Source organism: Watersipora subatra, chromosome 4 (genome assembly GCF_963576615.1).
Source record: "Watersipora subatra chromosome 4, tzWatSuba1.1, whole genome shotgun sequence".
NCBI classification, from domain to species: domain Eukaryota; kingdom Metazoa; phylum Bryozoa; class Gymnolaemata; order Cheilostomatida; family Watersiporidae; genus Watersipora; species Watersipora subatra.
In genome coordinates this window covers 65,119,160-65,141,809 of record NC_088711.1, presented here as the reverse complement: position 1 = coordinate 65,141,809, position 22,650 = coordinate 65,119,160, and the positions used below count along the sequence as shown (strand labels likewise).

Sequence of the window (22,650 nt, the reverse complement as noted above, 5' to 3'; positions counted from 1 at the left end):
CATGACCTAGATACCAGGAGTAAGTCACGAGCTCCACCCTACATGTCAACACCATGTGCACCAGCTGAAGACTTCACAACGCGAACAAGATATCTTCACACTTTTGGCGTAAAGCATTGAATCTTAACACTCAACCTACACCCACAGGCTAGCCATCCCACATGCCAGACTTCTATAAAAGAGGACAGCTCCAATGACTCAGAGCTCTAGCTTGAGCTCTGGCTCTCTCTCTCTCTCTCTTCCCAAAGGCCTCCTTGGACACTTTCCCATCTGCCTGTTGAGGAGTCTCCCTCTCTCTCCTCCCCCCTCTAGAGCCTCATTATCCTCCACCAGCTGAGCCTCTTCTACGCCACTATCTCAACTGCTGACACTCTCTACCTATGGCCTCTCACGACTCTCGTTTGACTGTCAAAACTCACAGCTGTACAGGACTGATCAACAAGCATACACGACCGTTCGAGTAAGGATGTAACTTTTATTAGCTCTTTTAACATTTTGTCATTAATATTATTGTTTTAGAATTTTGTTAGTTATGTATTTCATTGTTTGACTTATAGAATAAAAAAGTAACTTTGACTGGTAAATATTAATATTGCTTACAATAGCTCTACACCTTCACTTGTACCTGAACCAGTAATAATCAAATTAGTTCCCATAAGCTAAGCAAAAGTGCACAAACTAAACATAGTCAAAATAGAATAATATGACAAAGCAATTCAACACTGATGTTGTGTGTGTATTCAGATTAGTTATGCATAACATAATTTCTCCACAACCACACATAACAACTTTTCCAGAATAGTAAAACAAAATAGAAACGCATATATGGCCACGAATATTGAAAAAGAAAGAACAAACTTGAAAAATAGACAAAAAATTAATTTGCTCTCTCAGAGAATAAAATACAAGGCTGGTCACAAAAGGTTTAGTAGTTGGTAGTACATTTAATATCACAGGTGTCCTTTAGCGGGATATTGCCGAAGCCGAGGCCGGGCCGTAGTCTACACACACAAAAAACAACATGTTGTTTTTTGTGTGTAGACTACGGCCCGGCCTCGGCTACATCCCGCTAAAGGACACCTGTGATCAATATACATGTACAATGATAATGTGAAAAGAATTATTAAACCTGATATCGTCTCCGATATACAAAACAAAATTTCTAACATGCATTGTTATTAAATATTCAATATGCACTTGAAATTGTAAACTAACTTGTGTGTTGTATGAATTATTAGTATAAACTATGATGTAAATGGCCTTCGCTGATACATTAAGAAAAAAAGGTTTATAATGGAAACGCTAAAATTAGTTTATTTACTTTTGCATTAAAACGGAGAATACGCAAAACCCCTATAAGCTCCTAAAGACACACCTTGTCGGTCTAACGCTAAATAAGCTTTTTCATTGGTGCGGCACTGTTTAGACACATTCCTATATTACAGGTTTTGCTTCTAATTTGGTAGGTCTGTGTAGCGTTTTATAGGAAACTCTAAAACTTCTGTTATTGTGGAAATAGACAAAGAGGGAGGATAACTTTACTGATGTGCTTTTTGTTTGCTTTATTCCTTTCTTTATTGCAATATTCAAGCCTGAAAATAGGCCTAGAAATAGGCTAAATACGTTTAAAACCTAACATGAGAAAGAAATTGCATTCACAGTGATACAAACATTACTTGCTGATATAATACTATATATGAGATAGGAAAGCTTATGAGTGTTCGAAACTTCAAACATACAATGTGTAAATAGCATACTGTAAACAAAGGGAAATTGTCCACTTAAAAGATAATCGTGAAACAATTATATCTCAAAAGTATATAATATAAAACTGGCCTGTGCTCTCTCTCATCTATATTTTCCGATTACCTCATGTATATTGTTACTAATTGCTCTTTTATTGTTGACAATAGTTTTCTGTTACTTATTGCTGCCAAATATGGTCATAAGTTGCTAATTTCACTACATCCTAGTAGTATTCTGTTTGTCAGTTGCTGACCTAAATTCAGTTGATTCTTCTTCTTCTTTCCTTGTCACAGAAAAACTAAAGCACATGTCAAAAAATACCACCCAGAATTAGTCTCTCAGTATTACGATTGGATAACCTCATGGTACCATACTCCAACCCGGCCAATCAGACTGACCAAGGGTCAGCAGCTAGATAGGCATTCGGAGCAATTGGTCAGGGCACAGCTAGGTAACTGTGAAATAGATTTCATAGTGAAGCTAGTTGATGAGTCAAACATTTTTGTGGTCTACAATTCTTTTACCTCTGGCAGCTCTAGTCGTTGCTACTAAATTCATCTACACTCCCACCTAAATTTATCTCAAAATTAACAACACTGTTTTGGTTCAAGTTTGTGATTATATATTTACAGGCATAATATAATTACATGTGATTATATAATATTTTATAATATGTGATTATAATAGCTCATAAACTATCAGCAACGAAACAAAAGCATTCTAACATCTATAATATATATAAACTGAATGCTAAACACGATTAACTTAAGGATGTTGTGAAGACATTGTCTCTTGTTTCAGTAGAACGACGACCTTGTTAACTGGTCGGCGGAGAACAGTCGGTTCCGTTATTCTCTTTCCCATGCTGTCCACAAATATGTTTGATAACTGCACCTCAATGTTCCTAACCAATCCATCAGTGCCCAGTAAGGTAGAAATGATCCTTCCTGCCTTTCAGTCACATCGAGCAGCCTGATTGTCAACTAACATCACTATGTTTCCTGTCTTCAAGTTTTCCCTTTCCTTAGTCCATTTTGGTTTTTGCGTGACAAAGTCCTAAATACTCCGACTTCCACATTGGCCAAAATTCTTGAGCAATAGCCTGAGCAACTTTCCACCGCTTGTTCCCATACACTGCTTCTTTTGGAAACTCGGCTGGAGGTAGTGCTCCCTCATTGCCCTTCATGTTGAGTAGAAGGTTAGGAGTGATAATCTGTTCATCTGGGGAGTTTATTAAAGTGGCCGTCAGAGGACGGCTATTGATAACATTGGCAGCTTCATGAAAAGCTGTTTGAAGTGTCTTTGTATGCATTCGCCCCTTGTACTTCAGAGCGATTGCTGAAAGTACTGCTCGAGCGGACCTGATCATCCGCTCCGTGGCACCTCCCTGGTTACTAGCAAGTGGTGCATTAAATTTCCATTCGATGTTGCTGGTGAGCAGATAATTTTGGAGATTACCCGCATTCCATTCCTTTTCCAATTCATTACTAGCGCCAACAAAATTGGTTCCATTATCAGATGTGATGGTTTTAATTGGTCCGCGAATGGCAATGATACATCTCAAGGCTTGAATCAGGTTGTCAGTTGAGAGATCATCAAGTACTTCAATGTGCACAGCCCTTGAATACATGCATGTCACCATCAGACCCCATCGCTTCAACTCTGTTCTTCTTTCCCTTATATTAAGAGGTCCGCATACATCCAACCCAACATGAGTGAATGGAGGCGTGGCCTCTACCCTTTCCAGGGTAATTGTCCCATCAGCTGTGGCTGGGGGAGCTTTTTTAGTCTGTTTACTGCAAAGAAAATAATACAAAATTAAAAGTTTTTTTCCGTTTTTAGATTCATGTTTGCGAAATTGTGTTTAGTTCTGTTTTTATTTTAAGATTGGCTTGTATTTATTTTTGAAACTCAAAAAAGTAAAGCTATTTGGTTGTATAATACACGTAGGTTTAGTTTTATACGAAGCAAAAGTATGTATGCACTATATTTATTGTGGAACTGTTGAAATAATAAATTGTGGAACTGTTGAAATAATAAATTGTGGAGCTGTTGAAATAATAAACCATCAAAATTGCAAAGATATTAACTCGAAAACTAGCTTAATATGTTATGAGAGTTGTTTACAAGTGGGTTGCATAAGCTTGTTGGTGGCTATGAATAAGTGTATAATAATAAAAGGGTGCTGGAAAAGACTGTTCCTCTGTCCTTCAGGATAATAAGCCACGTAATATAGAATAATATAGTAAAATATACACTTTTTATAGATGATGGTGTCAGTTGGTTGATCGTAGAGCATAGTGAGAATTCAAAGTTACCCATTCAAGCAGGCATACTGTATTCTGTCGGTAGGCTTTAAAATGGACATAGCACATTTTGTATTGTTCCTAGCATGCGCGTTTGTGACAAAATTATTTGGAGCACCTACAAGTCATGATCAAATGTAGGTGGTTTGTTTAGACAAGAAATGATGAGCATCAAAGAGGATTTCCCAATTTACCCAGACAGCGCATCCCAGCAGAAAAGAAGATACATGTAATAAGAAAGATAATGAAAGCTAATGGTGTAATATATTTTGATATATCTATACATAAAAACTTCATGCACTGACATGTGATTTTCTTTTACCAACAATGCGATGGCTAGTAGAAAAACCCAAATGCTTTTTTGACAACAACAATATAGAACATTTTACAATCTTAAGTTTACAGTAGCAAATAGGCGGTTTTGTGGAAAAACTGAAGTCAAAATTTAATATATTGAACTATGCCTTTTCTACCCACATTCTACATGTCATGAAAATAGCAACTAAGTTGCAGAATGATAATTATTGTAACAATGACAACTATTGTCATGTCATTGCTTTTCACATACATTGATGCAGCCAGTGTTGTCCTTTACCAGATAGAAAATTGAAAACTCTAAGGCTTAGTATTTCTAAACGATATGATCGTGTGTATCAATCTTTAGCTGGTCAGATGAAGAGCTCTAACAAATTGGTTCTGATTTAATGAGTACAATTATTAAATTTACATATACAAAGTTCATGAGTTAATTGTCACGTAGATATTCATAATGTTGTTCTTTTTTATATATGCATTATATGAGTATTATATGTTATATATTTATGTATTATATAAGTATTGTATTTTATATATTTTCATTCAGGTGGTCTATCATTTACCCTCTAGCATCTGTCATGGTCAACAGTGCTATGGAGATCAGAATGAGTCGCAGAGGCGCAATCTCTCCTTTAGAGTTTCTCAAAATTTATAACGTTCTATTGTTGGTGCATTATTATTGGCCCACTCTCGTAGTAGGTGTCCAAAACATTGCCCACTTGTTTTGTAATCACATAGTTTAGTAAGTGCCAATGCTTGGCCTTGGATGGATCCCTGTCGTCTTAGGATAATCCATGTACTTGAGGATGGTGTCGATGATAATGACTTCATGCTCTGAGTAGAAAGCAAGTAGAAGTTTGCCGTTAGAGTTAAATTTTCTTTGACCTTGATATCTGATAACTCTGCCAACTCCGGTGATTACACCAACCCTCGCATCATAGTCACCTGCAATAAACGGCTTATCTGTGTCAGGGATGGTTTTTATCCCATGTCTCAACTGATTGTAAAATTCTTCCTTGAATTCGTGAGCATTGCTCATAATGGAAGCATAGGTGCTTATGACAGACAAGTATGCATTTTTCTTTAGTGGCAGCCACAAAGCCATGATCCTGTCTCTCACTGCGATTGGGTCTTGTTCCATCTCCTTGGTTATGTCATTTCAGATGGCAAAGCCACCCTCAGTCTCTTCGTTCATGTTCTTTTCTGTTACTTTAGTAGAATGTGTAGACTGTTCACCAAACTCCCTGAGATCGTTAGACAAGTCTTGCAAAGTACTGAGGAATCAATCTGATATCGTTAAAGTTTTCTCGCCTGTCATTATTTTTTGGCGGTTTGAGCGATTTCTGTCAAGAAGTATCCTTACATTCCATTCTACAATTTTTAAGATGGGCTTGTCATTTTTCTGTTTGCTTTTTAGCTTGTTTTTCAATGGGTGCCGGAGTGAGAGTACCACAGCGCCAACATTTTTAAGCCGGGTGTCATTCGAGCCATTATGATTAGTATCGAATTGAGTCATTTCCATTGAAACTGCGTGTAAAAAAGTATTAAGGAACACAGATTTTGCATTACCAGAGTCCCTCTCTTGGCAGTACAGAGATGTAATTTAGCGGACAGAAACAGGTCCAGATCTGTTTCTGGACCTGTTTCTGGCATCTTTGGTCTGATGCAGTAGCTAGCCAAATGATAAGTTTATCTATTGTGTTTATCTATATGAGTGTGACGACAACACACTTTCTGAGAAGTCTAGTCATTCTTTGTTGGGTATTTTACTTCGTTCCAACAGGATGCTCAGATTCCAAATCCAACTTTGAGCTGGTGTTGCCAGTTTAGTCACCGTAAATCCATGATGCAGGTTGTATTGGGCTTCATGAATATCTGAAAGCAGGTACAAGGACCTCACCACTCAACTGATAAATAATATGTAATAGATGACTGTTAGCTCAGCCAGTCAATGGACACTCATAATATAGCAGCCTTAGCCGAGAATTTCAAGAAATCAACAATTGGAATAATTTCTTTTTTCAGACATTTATGTCATGTCATTATAATCATTTTATTGCATTATATTATATGCCATTTTATCAGTGAATCCTATTCACTGGAATAATATTATCTTTAGTTTGTACAAACATGAAATAGCGTTTGTGCTTTCACCTCTATACTCAAGTCATAGTTCATATAGAATGTAAATGATAGCTGGACATCAAGTTGTATACTCAAGTCATAGTTCATATAGAATGTAAATATGATAGCTGTACATCAAGTTGTATACTCAAGTCATAGTTCATATAGAATGTAAATATGATAGCTGTACATCAAGTTGTATACTCAAGTCATAGTTCATATAGAATGTAAATGATAGCTGCACATCAAGTTGTATACTCAAGTCATAGTTCATATAGAATGGAAATGATAGCTGTACATCAAGTTGTATACTCAAGTCATAGTTCATATAGAATGTAAATATGATAGCTGTACATCAAGTTGTATACTCAAGTCATAGTTCATATAGAATGTAAATATGATAGCTGTACATCAAGTTGTATACTCAAGTCATAGTTCATATAGAATGTAAATATGATAGCTGTACATCAAGTTGTATACTCAAGTCATAGTTCATATAGAATGTAAATGATAGCTGTACATCAAGTTGTATACTCAAGTCATAGTTCATATAGAATGTAAATATGATAGCTGTACATCAAGTTGCTATATTTTAGCAGAACAGCTGGTGCATCGTGATCACAGCATCATACAGCAGGAAATGATCGAACTAGCGGGAAATATCCTAGAAGGGGTGAGTGAGCAAAGAATAACTTGAAGCTTACATGTTGAGAACATAATAGCTCGTATCTTCATCGCATATGATATTTATTACATTGCATTCAGGGGGGACAAATCTTAAGGAATGCTACTGCTCTGAGTTGCATTCTGGGAAAGCCTATTAAAATCACAGATATCAGAGCCAATAGATCAAAACCAGGCCTGCGGTGGGTATCATTTAGTTGTTTCCTTACATGTTGTTGAGTTATATAGACAGCTCTATCACTGCATCCGCCTATAAAAACAGCTACGCAGTCTACTTTTCTTCTATTGGTAATAGACAGATATCTGATCATTATACCAAAGCAGATATTCATGATCTAGATACCTATGCAGATATCAAAGCATTATATTAATGCTTTGAGCATGCTGTTAGTAGTCTACTACTTTGTCAGGCCCCAACACCTCTGTGGCATACAGCTGTTGGGTGATATGAGTCATGCAAAACTGTCAGGAGACCAAGTCAACTCATGTGTTGTCGAACTACAGCCATCGGGCCAAGTACATGGAGGTATTTACTCGAAGGAAGTCGGCACTGCAGGGTGAGTTGTCTTTGTTTGCCAAGTAACTTTGACCTTCACATATTGCTGCAGATTGAATGTTACTTAAACAAGCTTCTATCTTGGAAACTTTGTACTATCATTCTTCTTTACTGAGGTCTGTAACTCTAAGGCAGAGTTACAAACCTCCATCTTCAGTAGTGGCAGACTAAGACAAGTACTTGTTAAACTGACAAGTAAGACATCCTTGTTTGAGAAGATTTGGATACATACATATTCCATGTATTACATACATAATACATATTCCTATAGTATTTGAATAAAAACCACAGGTTTTAGAATTTTACTCTTTATATTTTATTCTTAAAACTAATTCGCAAGTGGAATGCTTATATTATTAGCTATATTTCAGTCAGCCACCATTATCACTTGTTAATCATCTATAATACATACTGCATCGCTTTTGCAGGAGTCTTGTTCTCTTGCTGCAATCATCTTTACCCGTAGCCCTGTTCTCTGACCAAGCCTGTGATTTAACCTTGGGTGGGGGAACTAATGCGGAAAGTGCCCCTCCCATAGACTACTTCACCACTGTATTTCTTCCAATAGCACAGCAAATAGGACTGCGTGTTGACTGTCAGCTACTCAAAAGGTATTCCTTCGTGTGATTGTCTCCCTTGCCTAGCAGTTAATTGCTACACTCACCGGTTTCTTATCTCCTTCTCATTCGCCTTACAGAGGATTTTATCCCAAAGGAGGTGGAAAAGTTCGAGTTTGTATTGAGCCTATCAAATGTCTCAAGCCAATAGTTCTTCTTGATCGTGGGGAGATAATCAAAGTAGAAGGAATTTCTTATGTGTCTGGACAACTCCCAGTTAAGGTATGACTTTTCTTTTTATCCAGATTAGAAAAGTCTATGGTTAATTGGAGCTAAAGCTTTGTGCTGGGGTATTTCAGCTGGTGCTGCGTTCTTGGGGCCCTCCTAGTATGACTATCTGATGACCTATCCTGTAGGTTGAATAATATCAATCATTACTATAATAGGAGCGTTATTAGAAAAGATTACATCACTCAGGAATTGAACTCGGATTCTTGGATTACTATCTAACCGTTCTACCAACTGTGCTACCCTGCAACCTGTGTATGTCTAAGAATAATTGTGCACATAGCTATTACATGTGGCAATGACTGCCAGCACACTAATATGGTTAACTATGGTTAGCAACTAATTATTGAAGTTTTCTTAACAATAGACATAATTTTTGGCGTTACCTAAATTAACTGCGAGCTAAAGCAGTGGTAAGCTGGTAATGTTGCCTGTATGTGGAGACAACTACCAACATGCCTTATATTTCAAAAGTTGGTCATGTTCTTTGAGGACATCACATTAGAAAAATGTTTTATTTTTATTATTTGGGCGCACCTGTCCAGTCATGCCACTGTCAAACATTATGCTCATGCTATGTTTTAAACTGTCAACAGTAAACAATGGTCTGCATTTAGTAGCACCAAAAATCATCATTCCTTTGAAATGTTTCATTTTAACCATGTGTTAGTTCACCATTTGAAATACTTTGTTTCAACTTGCCTTGCATGAACTTATGGTATACAAAAATATCTACTTTCTACCCATTCATAGAACATTCTAGTAGCCTTAGTCTGAACTGCACGGGATTCTACGTTTCACATGGTTTGTGCATGTTCTACAGCTCATTTCATTTGATTCACCTCATAAATTCATATCGTTGCAGAGTGAGACTTGTCTACAAGTATATCGAGCTTCATTTTAAATTTTCATTTTAAGACTCATATTATGTTCACCGTTTCTACAAATTCTGGTTTATAAAAACTGCATGGAGATGTTTTGAAGACTATACGAAGGTCAGAGGGACAGCAAAAAATCATTTTATGACAGCACAAGTTGATCGAGCTTGATTTTTCTGATTTATAAACGGGACAAATATGAAAGCTCTTTAGTAATTCTAATGTGTACTTAAGATGGTGGTTTTCAATTTTTCGCTGACTTCTTTATTTTTTGTAATACAAAGAAGTTATATTGAAAACACTCTTTGGCTAGGTTCTACGATGGCTATCGGGGTTTATGGCAACTCTATTGAGACCCATTATTCTACAGTATCCATATTTATCTGTGACATTGTAATGTTCTACCACTCCTGTTCCGGTAGTACTGCAAACTCCTCTATATATTGTTGATAAGCTTGTCACCCAAGTGTCAGTTATCAAACGAGTGACACAATTCATCTCCATGACACTCTTCTACAGGTAGCTCAGCAATCAGCCGCTGCAGCCAGCAAGCACCTGCAGAAGCATCTGCCGAAGAGTGTGTCGATATCAGTAGCTGCTAGATATGAGTCGGCGTCTCAAGCAACAGCGACTGGCAGCGGTGTTTTCCTTGCTGCCTACACAACAACTGGTTGTATTTTTGGTGGAACAAGCATCGGGAAACGAGGAAAGGCTGCTGAACAAGTAGCCAGAGAAGCTGCCGATGAGCTGCTGGTTGCAGTTCAGCAGCTCGGCTGTGTTGATGAGCACCTGCAGGATCAAGTGAGTGCAGTTGCTTTCTGTGTAGGCGTATAGCTAAGAGTTGTATTTAGTTTAGATCTTCTGAAGACTAGGAGAGTTATCCACTCTCTTTAACATTCCTTGAGAAAGGGAAAAATTTGCTTTATAACATTTATGTCTAAGGATTATTCTAGTTTTGCTAAGATTTTTAAATTTATTACTTAATTTACTATACATGTATTAGTGTGTCTATTTTGCTGTATTACAAGTATAAATTTATTAATTTATTTTGTTCATATTGTCTTTGATTTGTATTTCATTAAAATGTTTATCCGTTGCTTGTGCTGTTAGGCTAATGACACGGTAAAAGCGGGAAAATATTTTTTAATTTTAATTGATATATTAATTGATTTTAGTTGATATTAAAATCAATTAATATTGATATAGTAATTGATTTTAGTTTATATTTTAATATCAATTTTTAAAATCTTTTTAATAACTCTTTTAATAATAATTGAGATATTAATTGATTCCCTTTATTAATACACAAATATATTCTTCTCTATATCGTTCTAGAAACCTTTTCTACTTTCAGACTGAGAGTTGGTTATTGTGTCTTGTGATATAAAGTCTGGTCTACCAAACTTGGAGCTAGTCAACCGCTAGTTTGTTTACCGATAAAAGAATAATCAACTTTTTGCATTTTATTAATCAATTGATAATTCTAATCTGAATATTACGTGTATAAAATGATTTCTATGCCTTTCAAAAAACAATTACTGTGGTGTTGCTAGTATCACTTACATCGCAGGAGCAGGCAACTTTCTTCAGAGGTGACATGATGTGATACATATTATGAATGCCAGTCTCTATAAATTGCCTTCTAAGGTTATCAACCTAGTCATTCACCTTCTTTTATACGTTTCATTCTCTCTTCAGTGTAATCATTTGAATTGAATTTGAATCATTTGAATTGATTTTATGACTTTTACCAACCGTCAGCAGTTTAGTGTCTGATATTACTGAGCTCCAAATTATGCCGGTTATAGGCCCAGATTTACCTTCTAGTTGACTGCATATAGCTATAATTATGGCTACATAGTTTGCCCATCAAACATGCCTGATTCATATGTTTTATTCACCTCATAAATTCATATCATTGCAAAGTTAGACTAGTGTACAAGTATATTGAGCTTGTATTATAATCTTTCATTTTAAAACTGATATTAGGAGATGATTTGAAGGCTATATGAAGGTCAAAGGAGCAGCAAATAAATCACTCAATGTTAGCACAGGTTGATTAAGCTTGCTTTTTCTGATTTATAAAAGGAACAAATCCTAGAGAAATTCTGCTCTTCCTTCTCTTATCCTTGTCAATCCTTGATCATTCACAGTGGCGCTACTACTACTACAGTAGCTCTACTATGTGCTGCCTGAAGTGGCGCTACTATGTGCTGCCTGAAGCAATTCTGTAACTAACCAGCTTGTCATCTATTCATTTTAGCTGATAATCTTCATGGCTCTAGCCTCAGGTCAATCAAAGGTGAGGTGTGGGCCACTCACGCTTCACACGGAGACAGCCATTCATATAGCTAAAAAGCTAACAGGGGTAAGGATTTGATATGTAACTGAGATGTAAGTCATTATTTCCTGACAAATTAATAATATTGATATTTAGGAAGCTTCCACCAGACTATTCATTTTTCATTCACGCTGCAGACTTTTTAGTGTCCGCATATGTTCCGCTAACATGACTGTGTTTCATGGGTGGATAATTCCTGTTAGCATGGTTATGTTCTCTAAGTAGATATCTCCTGTTACCATGGTTATGTTGTGTAGGTAATATCTTTTGTTAATGTGGTTATGTTGTGTAGTTAGTATCTTCTGTTAATGTGGTTATGTTGTGTAGGTGGATAGCTCATATTAACATGGTTATGTTCTGTAAGGTAAATATCTTCTATTAACGTGGTTGTGTTCTGTAAGGTAGATATCTTCTGTTAACGTGGTTGTGTTCTGTAAGTTAGACATCTTCTGTTAACGTGGTTGTGTTCTGTAAGGTAGATATCTCCTGTTAACGTGTTTGTGTTCGGTAAGGTAGATATCTTCTGTTAACGTGGTTGTGTTTTGTAAGGTAGATATCTTCTGTTAACGTGGTTGTGTTCTGTAAGGTAGACATCTTCTGTTAACGTGGTTGAGTTCTGTATGATAGATATCTTCTGTTAACGTGGTTGTGTTCTGTAAGGTAGACATCTTCTGTTAATGTAGTTGTGTTCTGTAAGGTAGACATCTTCTGTTAACGTGGTTGTGTTCTGTAAGGTAGACATCTTCCGTTAATGTGGTTGTGTTCTGTAAGGTAGATATCTTCTATTAACATGGTTGTGTTCTGTAAGGTAGATATCTTCTATTAACGTGGTTGTGTTCTGTAAGGTAGATATTTTCTGTTAACGTGGTTGTGTTCTGTAAGGTAGATATTTTCTGTTAACGTGGTTGTGTTCTGTATGATAAATATCTTCTGTTAACGTGGTTGTGTTCTGTATGGTAGACATCTTCTGTTAACGTAGTTGTGTTCTGTAAGGTAGACATCTTCTGTTAACGTGGTTGTGTTCTGTAAGGTAGATATCTTCTGCTAACGTGTTTGTGTAGGTGGATATCTTTTTGCACCATATTTGAGCTATTTACACTCAGTTTAGTTGTTACTGTACCAATTAATCATGCTCGGTAGTGATGCTTTTTAAAATGTTCGGCGTTTAAACTTCCTAGGCTATTACATTTACATAGCGTATAGGCGATGTTTACCGTATGTTTGAGTCAGTAGACTGCACTGCAAGTAACACACGATTGGCCAGTGATGTGTAGGTATGTATAAACTATTGCTGATGTAAGTTACCACAGTGTGAATATTTTACTGTAGGTGGAGTTTGAGATTGCACCTCAAGAAGATGGCACAGTGGTAATTAGCTGTGATGGTATCGCTTTTCAAAACTCTCACCTTTGACCTATATAACACCGGCGAGTCGAATATAAGTTATTTTATCAAGTATGTACTTTGCCTTTCAAACTGTTTTGCATCGAATTATTTTTAAAGCGCAAAAATTAGATTAGTACGTAGTTTCAACTAGGAGGTTCTTATCCCTGCTTGGTAAGAGGTTTTCATCTTTGCTAGCGGCCAGTGACTACTGGATATTCAACCAGTTGTATGCCAGTGACTGTCAGTCATATTGTAGGTGATTACACCTGCTACTACTTATTAATAGCTACTATTGCGAGTTACTAGTATAGTAGGTAGATAGCAGTAACTAGCAGTACTGGTAATTATCGGTACTACTAATGACTATCGGTACTACTGGTAACTATTGGTACTACTAATAACTATCAGTACTACTGGTAACTATTGGTACTACTAATAACTATCGGTACTACTAGTAGCTATCGGTACTACTAGTAACTATCGGTACTACTGCTCACACTGCACATGCTACTAATGTAATGTGAGGTGGCAAAGCTTAGTATGTGGATAGGTTGAATTTAGACAGAAAAGTCTGCCATCAGCCCCTTTTTAATTAATTAAGATATAAAGAAGCTATCAAGACTGAAACCTCCACTTTTACACATACAACATAAAATCGGAGCAAATATTTAGTATATTTTTTAGTATATTTTTTTTTTATTTAGTATATTTTTTAGTATATGACCTTTGAAATCTACTAAAGCATGGCAGTTTTTTATGGAAAAGTAAAGAGGTTGGTGCAAATTAATAATACATGTAAAAAGAAAATGAATGATAGAAAATGTACATGTATACGGACTAAATTAATTTCAACTAATAAGTTATGAACTTCTGGTTATCTATATCTAACATCGAACCCGCTCACTGGCAAACCTAAACCTCCATTATATGTTTATCTAACATAAGCTAGCACGAAGAGGTCTTTTGTTGATTATAACTCTATTAATTTAGTTTTTACATTTAGTTTTGTATAATCTTATACAAGTTTATATAATATAATCTTTTATTTTTTTTGCTATCTGTGATTTGCTTTAGTATTAATTGTTATGATAGCGTTTTAAACTGAAGAGTTAATTAAACACACTAAAATGTATTGATTGAACATGAAAGATTGATTGAAGGATATAAGTTTACTGTACGCGGTATAAATGTATGATTAGTAAGACCATTGTTGCCTTAACTAAGGTATGTATAAAGCTACCGAAGGCACACTCTTTTTTTGGCGCCTTCTCAGGCAGATCGGTTTATTTTGTGATTTAATAGCGTGTTGTTTGCTTTTTTACCTTACTATCTCTTACAGGTACTGGACGGAGTTGTCTGCTCTTTGATCTCTAACCTAAATGAGCATGAAATAGTCAAACTTCTTCAAATCAATGTGGAAGATAGTAACTCGATTGATAGTAATTCCATTGTATCTGATACCGTCCTTGCATCACTCACTATTAACCAAAGGAATATCTGAGCTAACTGTCATCTACATATAATGTATTGGTTAAGTGGTGAAGTACTTGTACCTGCTATCAGAGTCATGAAGAACAATACAAACTGCATCATGGGTCAGTTATTGACTAATTGCTGTTGTATGTTTTTCTTCTTTCTATTTTTATCCGTAAGACTCAAACACTGTAATTGCTATTCTATTTCTATATGCATAACATTTCTCAGGGCTATGACGTATTGTCATATGTACGAATATGACAAAGAAGCAAGTTCAGTATAGATATAGGAGTTGTATACACTTGAAAGTTTCTATGTTTGAGTTTAGTACATGGTGCATTCATTGTAATGCTATGTTTGAGATTTGTAAGATTTTAGGTATGACCACCATAAATTTTTTCCATTTAGAATGAGTCACTAACAATCAACAATCTTGGTGTTTAGTTACACTAGTGCTTGCAGGTAAAATGAAGCCATCTTCTACGTGTTGTAATATATTTTCTGATTTGTGCGCCAAAGATTTTTTTGGTAAATTGCAAATACATTCAAAATGTGTCATCCACTCATTTTTTACTCAACTTTGTATTTCAACCATAGATGTTGGCTATTGTAAAGTAATCCACTGCGACCCTCCATTACTCCAAGGAACCACACCAGTTTGAGTATGTAAGGCAAATATATTTAATAGATACAGTTACAAGTTCGTATACAATAAGCTGCATAGAAAAGCCTTCCTCATGCTCTGGCTTGCTTCGCTCATCCACACTGTTTTATACAAATGTTGTAAATAGGCTCCGAACCTTTTCCCAGGGAACATGACTCCGTTAACAGGTCAGCCTTCTCAGAGCCAGCTCGGTAGCAAATGATTGATGCATCTGCCAGGTCGGTCTTTTATCTGCCAACTCGGTCATAGGTCTGTCTTCATCTCTGCCAGCTCGGAGATCGGCCCGGCGTGCCCTCCAACCAATGTGGCTGTACTTCTGGCCAAATCGTGGGCTGCCTCGGTAACTCTTTGGCTTGGCCTGTCGAGGCCTATTTGAGTCTCTAGCTGCTTTGAGGGGCCGAGCCAGCTTCTGCATCCTCAGCCGGTCGCGATGGCTCTCTTCCGTCCTGGGCCCAGCTATCGCCTGCTGTTACATTCTCCTCCCCATTAGAGGCCATGGGGACCTCTAAGTCACAGCCAGGAGGAGTGATAGCTGCCTGGCTGCTAATGGTGCCTGGCCCAGTACTCTAGCCTGCGGACCTCCTGCTCGACAAAGTCCCTGTCATCTGGGCCAAACCTCCGAGTCCGAATCAGGTTAGCCATCACCCTGGCCAACTCACTCCAGTGTCAGCTTTCCTCCCGTAATTGCCAGGCCTTCCTTTCTTGCCCATTATATAGCAACTGGTCAGCTGTCTGACAGCCCAGAATCCAGGCGGGCCTGCCCTGAGATGGGCCTGGCATTGATGGTAGACTGACTGGCGTGGCTGGTTCAGCAATTATTGGCTCCTCTGCTGACAACCGAGTCGGTGGAGACATGTAAGCTGTTGCAAATGAGTCCGCTACAACCCTCTACTACTCTACAAGGAACAACACCACTTCGACTGTGAAAGGCAAATATATATTTTTCCAAATAATATGTATGTAACTAATATAATGCCCCCGGTGTTGCACGGGTATTAAAAATTAGCTTATAAACAGTGAGAGGTAAGGTAGTAGTTGCCATTAGACTGGTGCATTGCCAATGGCTAATTTGAGTAAGCTTACTAATAGGAGCTGTGAGAGCAAACATAAAATTATGTTGCGCTGTAATGGAGAGCACTAGCGTATTTTCACTCACATAGCGACATATATTGCCCAATGAAACCATCAATCTTGTGTAGCCTAATTGGTAAGGTATTTGCCTAGTGAATGGGAGGTTCTGACATCGAATCCTCTGCGCTACAGATTCTTCATTCTAATATTTTTCTAGCTATAGCTGGACAAACTGAAGTACACACAGACAAACAAACTTTGAAATTCATGTGAATAAATACATTTAGCAGCATGAATACAATAAATGCATGTAGTGAGTCTTTTCAGTGCTCTGATTTGCTTGGCTAATCCCCAGGGTTGATACTCCCCCAAAAGGCCCATGAGGTTCGGCCCAAAATCACGTTTTAGGGGGGGTTTTCAGATCATGGGAAGCTGTCAGTGAATTGCTACTTTAGGGAGGGGTTTTCACAGCCAAGCCAGTGAATGGGCCCGTAAAAAATATTTATATAGCTTCTGAATCATATTGGATGTTTAGCGGGGCGTGGAACCTGGGCGCCCCCTAGGGAACTCCCAGTGTTTAGGGGGTGTATTTCAAATTGACCAACCAGGTGATTGGGTGTACAATATCCAAGTCTGGGCCTAGCCAGGTGGGTGTTTCTTTCAGAGTATCAGCCCTGGGGCTAATCCAGGCAAATCAGAGGCTACGCCTTGAAAGGCCGACTCGGTAACAGATCATCCCTTTGAGAGAATGTTGGTCTCTCATCTACGGTCTACGGACGGGTATAACTGGAGTATCTCAGAACCTACATGCAACCTCAGAACCTCTATGTATGCATGCATACATAGAGGTTCTGAGGTTGCATGTAGGTTCTGAGATACACCAGTTATACCCGTCCCTCATCTACCGGCTTGGTCGTAGGTCGTCTTTCATTTGCACGCCCGGCCGTAGGTCGTCTTTCATTTGCAGGCCCGGTCGTAGGTCGTCTTTCATTTGCAGGCCCGGTCGTAGGTCGTCTTTCATTTGCAGGCCCGGTCGTAGGTCAGTCTTCATTTGTGTCGGCTGTACTTTTTGACTAGGTCGTTGGCCGTCTTGGTCTCTTCTTGCCTCAGCCCTGCGGTCAGATCTAAAAAAGATAACGATTTGTGAGTTTCTAGCCGCAATTCCTAACTCGGTTGCGGAATGTACACAAAAATAAATTTTGGCGCTAACAATATACCTGCACGTTGACAAGGTCGTTTCTACGGAACTACAAAACTGCTAATGCTAGTTGTACTGCCTAGTTGTAGTAGGCTGTTGTTGCAAATGGTTTTTAGTATACTCTTGAATAGAGCTTGTACATTGATAATATTATTACAAACTATTACGTATGTACTACATTGCAAAGCAGTTATTTTATATGACTACAGCAAGTTTTGGCTTGCCCACAAAACAGTTATACTTTTTCTTCTAATTACAATACAAATAGGAACCTGACTTTTCAGCAATTATTAGCCTAGCTACAAAACAGTTATATTTCTATTAAATACATATTGGAACCTGACTTTACAGCAAATATTATCCCAGCTACAAAACAGTTATATTTCTATTTAATACATGTTAGAACCTGACTTTTCAGCAATTATTAGCCCAGCTACAAAACAGTTATATTTTTATTAAATGCATATTGGAACCTGACTTTTCAGCAATTATTAGCCTAGCTACAAAGCAGTTATATTTCTATTAAATACATGTTAGAGCCTGACTTTTCAGCAATTATTAGCCTAGCTACAAAACAGTTATATTTCTATTAAATATATATTGGAACCTGACTTTTCAGCAAATATTAGCCTAGCTACAAAACAGTTATATTTCTATTAAATACATGTTAGAGCCTGACTTAGCAATTATTAGCCCGGCTACAAAAGTTATATTTCTATTAAATACATATTGGAACCTGAATTTTCAGCAAATATTAGCCTAGCTACAAAACAGTTATATTTCTATTAAATACGTTAGAACCTAACTTTTCAGCAATTATTAGCCTCGCTACAAAACAGTTATCTTATTTCAACTTCATGGACTTGAACAGCAAGTATTAGCCTGGCTAAATAAGAGTTATGACTTCATACAAACTAAAGCTTAGAGTTATGAGAAGGTATTATCATTGTATGTTGTATGTAAAAGTTATATATTGTTTAGATTTACATAGCATCTCTCAACGAAATACAATATGTACCAAATAGAAAAACCGTTGAAAAAGTTGAATACACTAAGTTGCAAAATTGTATAACGAAAAGGTACACACTGAGTACAGCTGAGTGCACACTGCCTTGATGTAGATTCCACTAATGCAAACAAACTGACTAGAAATACAGGATGGCTAAACTATATACATGTAAATGTATGCAACATAAAAGCTAATAAAACAGTAGTTACTATTGGATCAGGGCATCAAATACCAGGGAATACACTATAATAGTCCGGTGTGAACAAACAATAAAATTTTGTTTTAAAACATATTGAAGATATGCCAGTTATCCGCATACATATGTACATTGGAAAGCATAACAGAAAAACATGTTTAGCTATGCATAATGGATTTGTCCGTACCATAATATGCTGGAGATGGCCTACTATTGTCATCTTCTTCAGTCAACTTCTTACACCATGACTCGTAAGCTTCTAGTAGAGCTGGACTCAGTCTAATGAGTTGCCGACTAATGACCTGATAATCAGAGCTAGTCTCTTTAAGATAATATAAAATGGTCTCATTTACCATCTGAATACCATCATACATTCCAGATATATGCTCCTGTCGACAATGTTCGTAATCTTCGGCTGGAACTACATTAAATACACCATAACTAGTATGGTGTGTTTTATAGCGCTTCAGGTACTTGATTTTATAATACATAAGCTGAGCATCTAGTGAGACAGCAGAAAATTCCACAGGGTTTTCTGTAAGCTTCTTGCCATTCCAGTTAGTAGCTTCATCATCTTCTGTTGTCATGAAACAATTCACTGCTCTTTCTCTGGTGGATTCTTCCTTGGCTATTACACAAATAAATAGAGAAAGTTGCGGACTACTTCACAAAGTTTTGATCTAGTTAACCCTTTGCTTACGAAATCCGTAAAAGCCTGGAATACGAGCATTGTCTCAGCGTACGGATCCCGAAAATCCCGAAATAATCCGGCCTTCGATAGACCTTTTTAAAATATATTATTTATTAAAAAAGCAGCATTAAAATTTAAAATTAGTAATTTGATCAATTTCCGTTGGCTTTGTAATACTGTTGTGAGGCTATAAGTAATCCCTAATACGCATGTGCAAGCAATACACTCTGCAAAGATGTGATCTTTTATGGAAATCTATTCATCATGAACGCACGCGGTTGTTCAAGCTCTGCTAAAAAAAGTTTGTTTAGAGGAAGACATCGACTGGTTTCGAAGTGAAGAAGAGGATATCAGGTCGGAAGAATGTGGGGAAGGCGATGAAAGTGAAAAATAAGATCAACAGGGTGAATTGGATTGCGAAAGTGAGAGTGAAACGGCCGGTGATGAAACCGGGAGTATTTACGGATTTTAAAGAGGAGCTGACTTAAAACCCCAAAAATTACATTTTGCTGACAGCTTGGCAGGAGTAAGTTCGAATTTTTAAACAGGTAAGTATTGTTAATATTTAAAGCTTTCTATAACATCGGCCATTATAAATGTTATATTTAACGAAACGAATAAATATGGCCTCCAAAAACATTGCGATGCTTCGGAGCCTGTTGATGGTAAAGATATTTGGCGAGTTATTTATTTAGTTTTGCATATAAGTATTTTCAAAAAGCCTACTCTGTTGTCTTACTGGTCCACAATCCTTTATTATTTACGCTGACTTTTAATAAAATTAAAAATGGAAAGAAAAATAGAAGCAAGTTTACTTGCTACTGTGCATTTTGCTGACAATTTTGAACAGCCTGCTAGCAATAAATTTTTCAAGTTAGAAGATGTTTGTGCCATGATATGCGACCGGTTATATTCTGTTTTGCTGCCTAATAAATTCATATCTATAGCTGAAAGCTTGCTGGCTTGGAAAGGACGACTTAGACAACCAGTTTCTTTGCAAACTCTTGCAAACATATGACACCGTGCAGATGCTTATCATAAACCATGTTCACAGAGTTATTGCTTCCAAAAATGTATTTGTTATCAATGTTTTATGATAGAAAGGTGGCAACTTTGACACATCACAATTTTGATAGAAATATTCAGACGTATTATTTATACAACATTGTCAATTACCTTTATCAATAGGAAAATACAATTGAAAATGGTGTATAAAAAGAAATTAATAGCTTCAACAAATTGAGACTTTTGCTGGAAAGCATTTGCAAGCTATCTGCATAGAAAAAATATCAGCTTGTAGAGAAATTTCTCAGCTTTCATATTATGCAGTTTTTATGCAGTCATGTCGAAGGCTCAAATCGCCCTAATAATTGCCTCTGTACGCTGGTATTTTCCCGGCCGTAAGCGCGCCGTAGCCAAAGGGTTAAGAACATGCATTAGATATATATAAAGCAGGTAATGTCTGTTACAGACATTACCTGTACAAATAGTATAGTGTTGGTATCTACAGTAGATACCAACACTATCCTATTTAAAGATATCAGAATAGTATTCTCATGCTCTAGATTGGTGAACACAGTAAAATAATTTTTATGTATTAACATGATACAAATATAAAACTTGTTAGCCTGTATGTGGCTTACATCTTCAACCTACCTGCTTCAATAGAGAGCCTGATACCCGCCAATGCTCGACCATCTTCCTAACATAAATAAAGACAACTGGTTAAAAACGAAATTCAATGCAAAAATGTTAAAAAGTTGTTAGTTCAGGTGGAGAAAATTAAACCAAATAAGTGAGGAAGTATCTTAACATATATTTACATACAAGATATACAGATGTGCTAAATCTGCTGGGAATAGTTATTGTTTCACATACCTTTATACTTGCCAATAATTCTTTACGGTATGTGGAACGATTTAAAGACATATCACCATCTTTTCTATTTTTTAGCTCAGAACGATTCAACCTATCGTTGCGCATGCTGAAAATATTAATAACATTATAAAAATACAGATTCTTAGAATTATTTTTTAATAAGTTTACAACAACAAAAATGTGCCGAATATCTAGAAAGTTCAAGATTATTGCATAACCCCCTACAAGGAATCACACTAATTTTGCTGAAAAAACATTGTGGTTAACAGTGAAAATTGACAGAATAGGACTAGGTTTCCTAGTAATAGTTAATGTGTAGGAAAATAATCCAACCAGACGTTTCCTGCTGATAATTGTTGAAGTCTTGAGACCTCTACGAATGAGAGTGTCACTCACCTTGATAACATACAGTCCACAGCTTACACAATCTTTCTGTTGCATGGCCGCCATCTCACTATCTGTCACAGCATAATCAGCAAACCTCTCATCAACAGAAACAAGCTTCCTGCAAATATTGTTGCTAACAGTGAGTTTTTGGATTAAACCATTTATGCTAGAATGCAAAGGCAATAACTGTTGCTTTTTGTAAGATTTACTGACAAACCTAGTGAAGTATTTCATGCTCACCTTTTTTCAATGGTCTGTTGTCCTTTGTAAGAAAGAGAGTCCATTAAATGAATTTTCCCAAGTTTCCTATCTACCAGCTGCAAACAGAGTACCATATACAACTTGTATATAAAGCTATGCAGGCTAATGCAAGTTGCATGTTATAGATACACGCAGAGCCAGTATTCCTGTGCCAGCTATGCCAGCTGTTACACGCTATATAAAAGATGTCCTGTTTTAAATTTTTAAAACAATTATAATAACTATGCACAGCCATGCAACACTAATTGTTCTCAAAATTAATATCTTGACATAGTCTTTTAGTATAAAAGTGCAGCATAAGAATGCTAAGCATTATGGAGTAGTGACTTTGCTCAGAATCATGTCTTGGTACTATAACAATGTCAGCAGGCTGGTCTAATGCGTTAGTGAGACTATCATAGATTAGTAGAGCATAAAACTGAAAATAAACATTTGATACACATAAAAAAGTTAACGAATAATACAATATGGCAAGATCTTTTTTACTGCGTTAAGCGTTGCATAATAAGTTTATAAAATATATATTTTGTTGATGTAACAAAAATTATGATAAAATTAATCCCATGATGAACTTTTACTGCTGATTAAATAAAATAGAGGTATTTGGACAGCATCACGTCACATCAACTTTAGATCAC

General features: G+C 36.8%; 4 protein-coding genes across 5 annotated transcripts; 1 reads left to right on the top strand and 3 right to left on the bottom strand.

Moving 5' to 3' along the window:
• The first annotated feature begins 1,426 nt into the window (after positions 1 to 1,426).
• On the top strand, positions 1,427 to 15,213 carry LOC137395049 (RNA 3'-terminal phosphate cyclase-like). 2 transcript variants are annotated; one of them, XM_068081837.1, is made up of 10 exons: positions 1,427 to 1,462; positions 7,091 to 7,164; positions 7,257 to 7,357; positions 7,586 to 7,732; positions 8,160 to 8,342; positions 8,429 to 8,570; positions 9,974 to 10,255; positions 11,718 to 11,822; positions 13,125 to 13,250; positions 14,521 to 15,213. In XM_068081837.1, the coding sequence occupies exons 2-9, from the start codon at positions 7,132 to 7,134 to the stop codon at positions 13,206 to 13,208; spliced, it is 1,077 nt and encodes a 358-aa protein (XP_067937938.1). In that variant the 5' UTR covers positions 1,427 to 1,462; positions 7,091 to 7,131; the 3' UTR covers positions 13,209 to 13,250; positions 14,521 to 15,213. The 2 variants fall into 2 exon arrangements, with proteins under 2 accessions (XP_067937938.1, XP_067937937.1); XM_068081836.1 differs by having other exon boundaries at positions 1,434 to 1,462; positions 7,088 to 7,164.
• Positions 2,771 to 4,947, bottom strand: LOC137394511 (uncharacterized). The gene is made up of 2 exons (XM_068081234.1): positions 4,931 to 4,947; positions 2,771 to 3,542 (listed from the first exon to the last, which is right to left on the bottom strand). Exons 1-2 carry the CDS (start codon positions 4,945 to 4,947, stop codon positions 2,771 to 2,773), a joined length of 789 nt encoding a protein of 262 aa, XP_067937335.1.
• On the bottom strand, positions 5,107 to 5,508 carry LOC137394510 (uncharacterized). The gene has a single exon (XM_068081233.1). The coding sequence runs from the start codon at positions 5,506 to 5,508 to the stop codon at positions 5,107 to 5,109; it is 402 nt and encodes a 133-aa protein (XP_067937334.1).
• A 3,417-nt stretch (positions 15,214 to 18,630) lies between the features above and the next one.
• LOC137394915 (uncharacterized) lies at positions 18,631 to 21,779 on the bottom strand. The gene is made up of 4 exons (XM_068081696.1): positions 21,761 to 21,779; positions 21,365 to 21,470; positions 21,143 to 21,188; positions 18,631 to 19,423 (listed from the first exon to the last, which is right to left on the bottom strand). The coding sequence occupies exons 1-4, from the start codon at positions 21,769 to 21,771 to the stop codon at positions 18,954 to 18,956; spliced, it is 633 nt and encodes a 210-aa protein (XP_067937797.1). The 5' UTR covers positions 21,772 to 21,779; the 3' UTR covers positions 18,631 to 18,953.
• Positions 21,780 to 22,650: the final 871 nt, after the last annotated feature.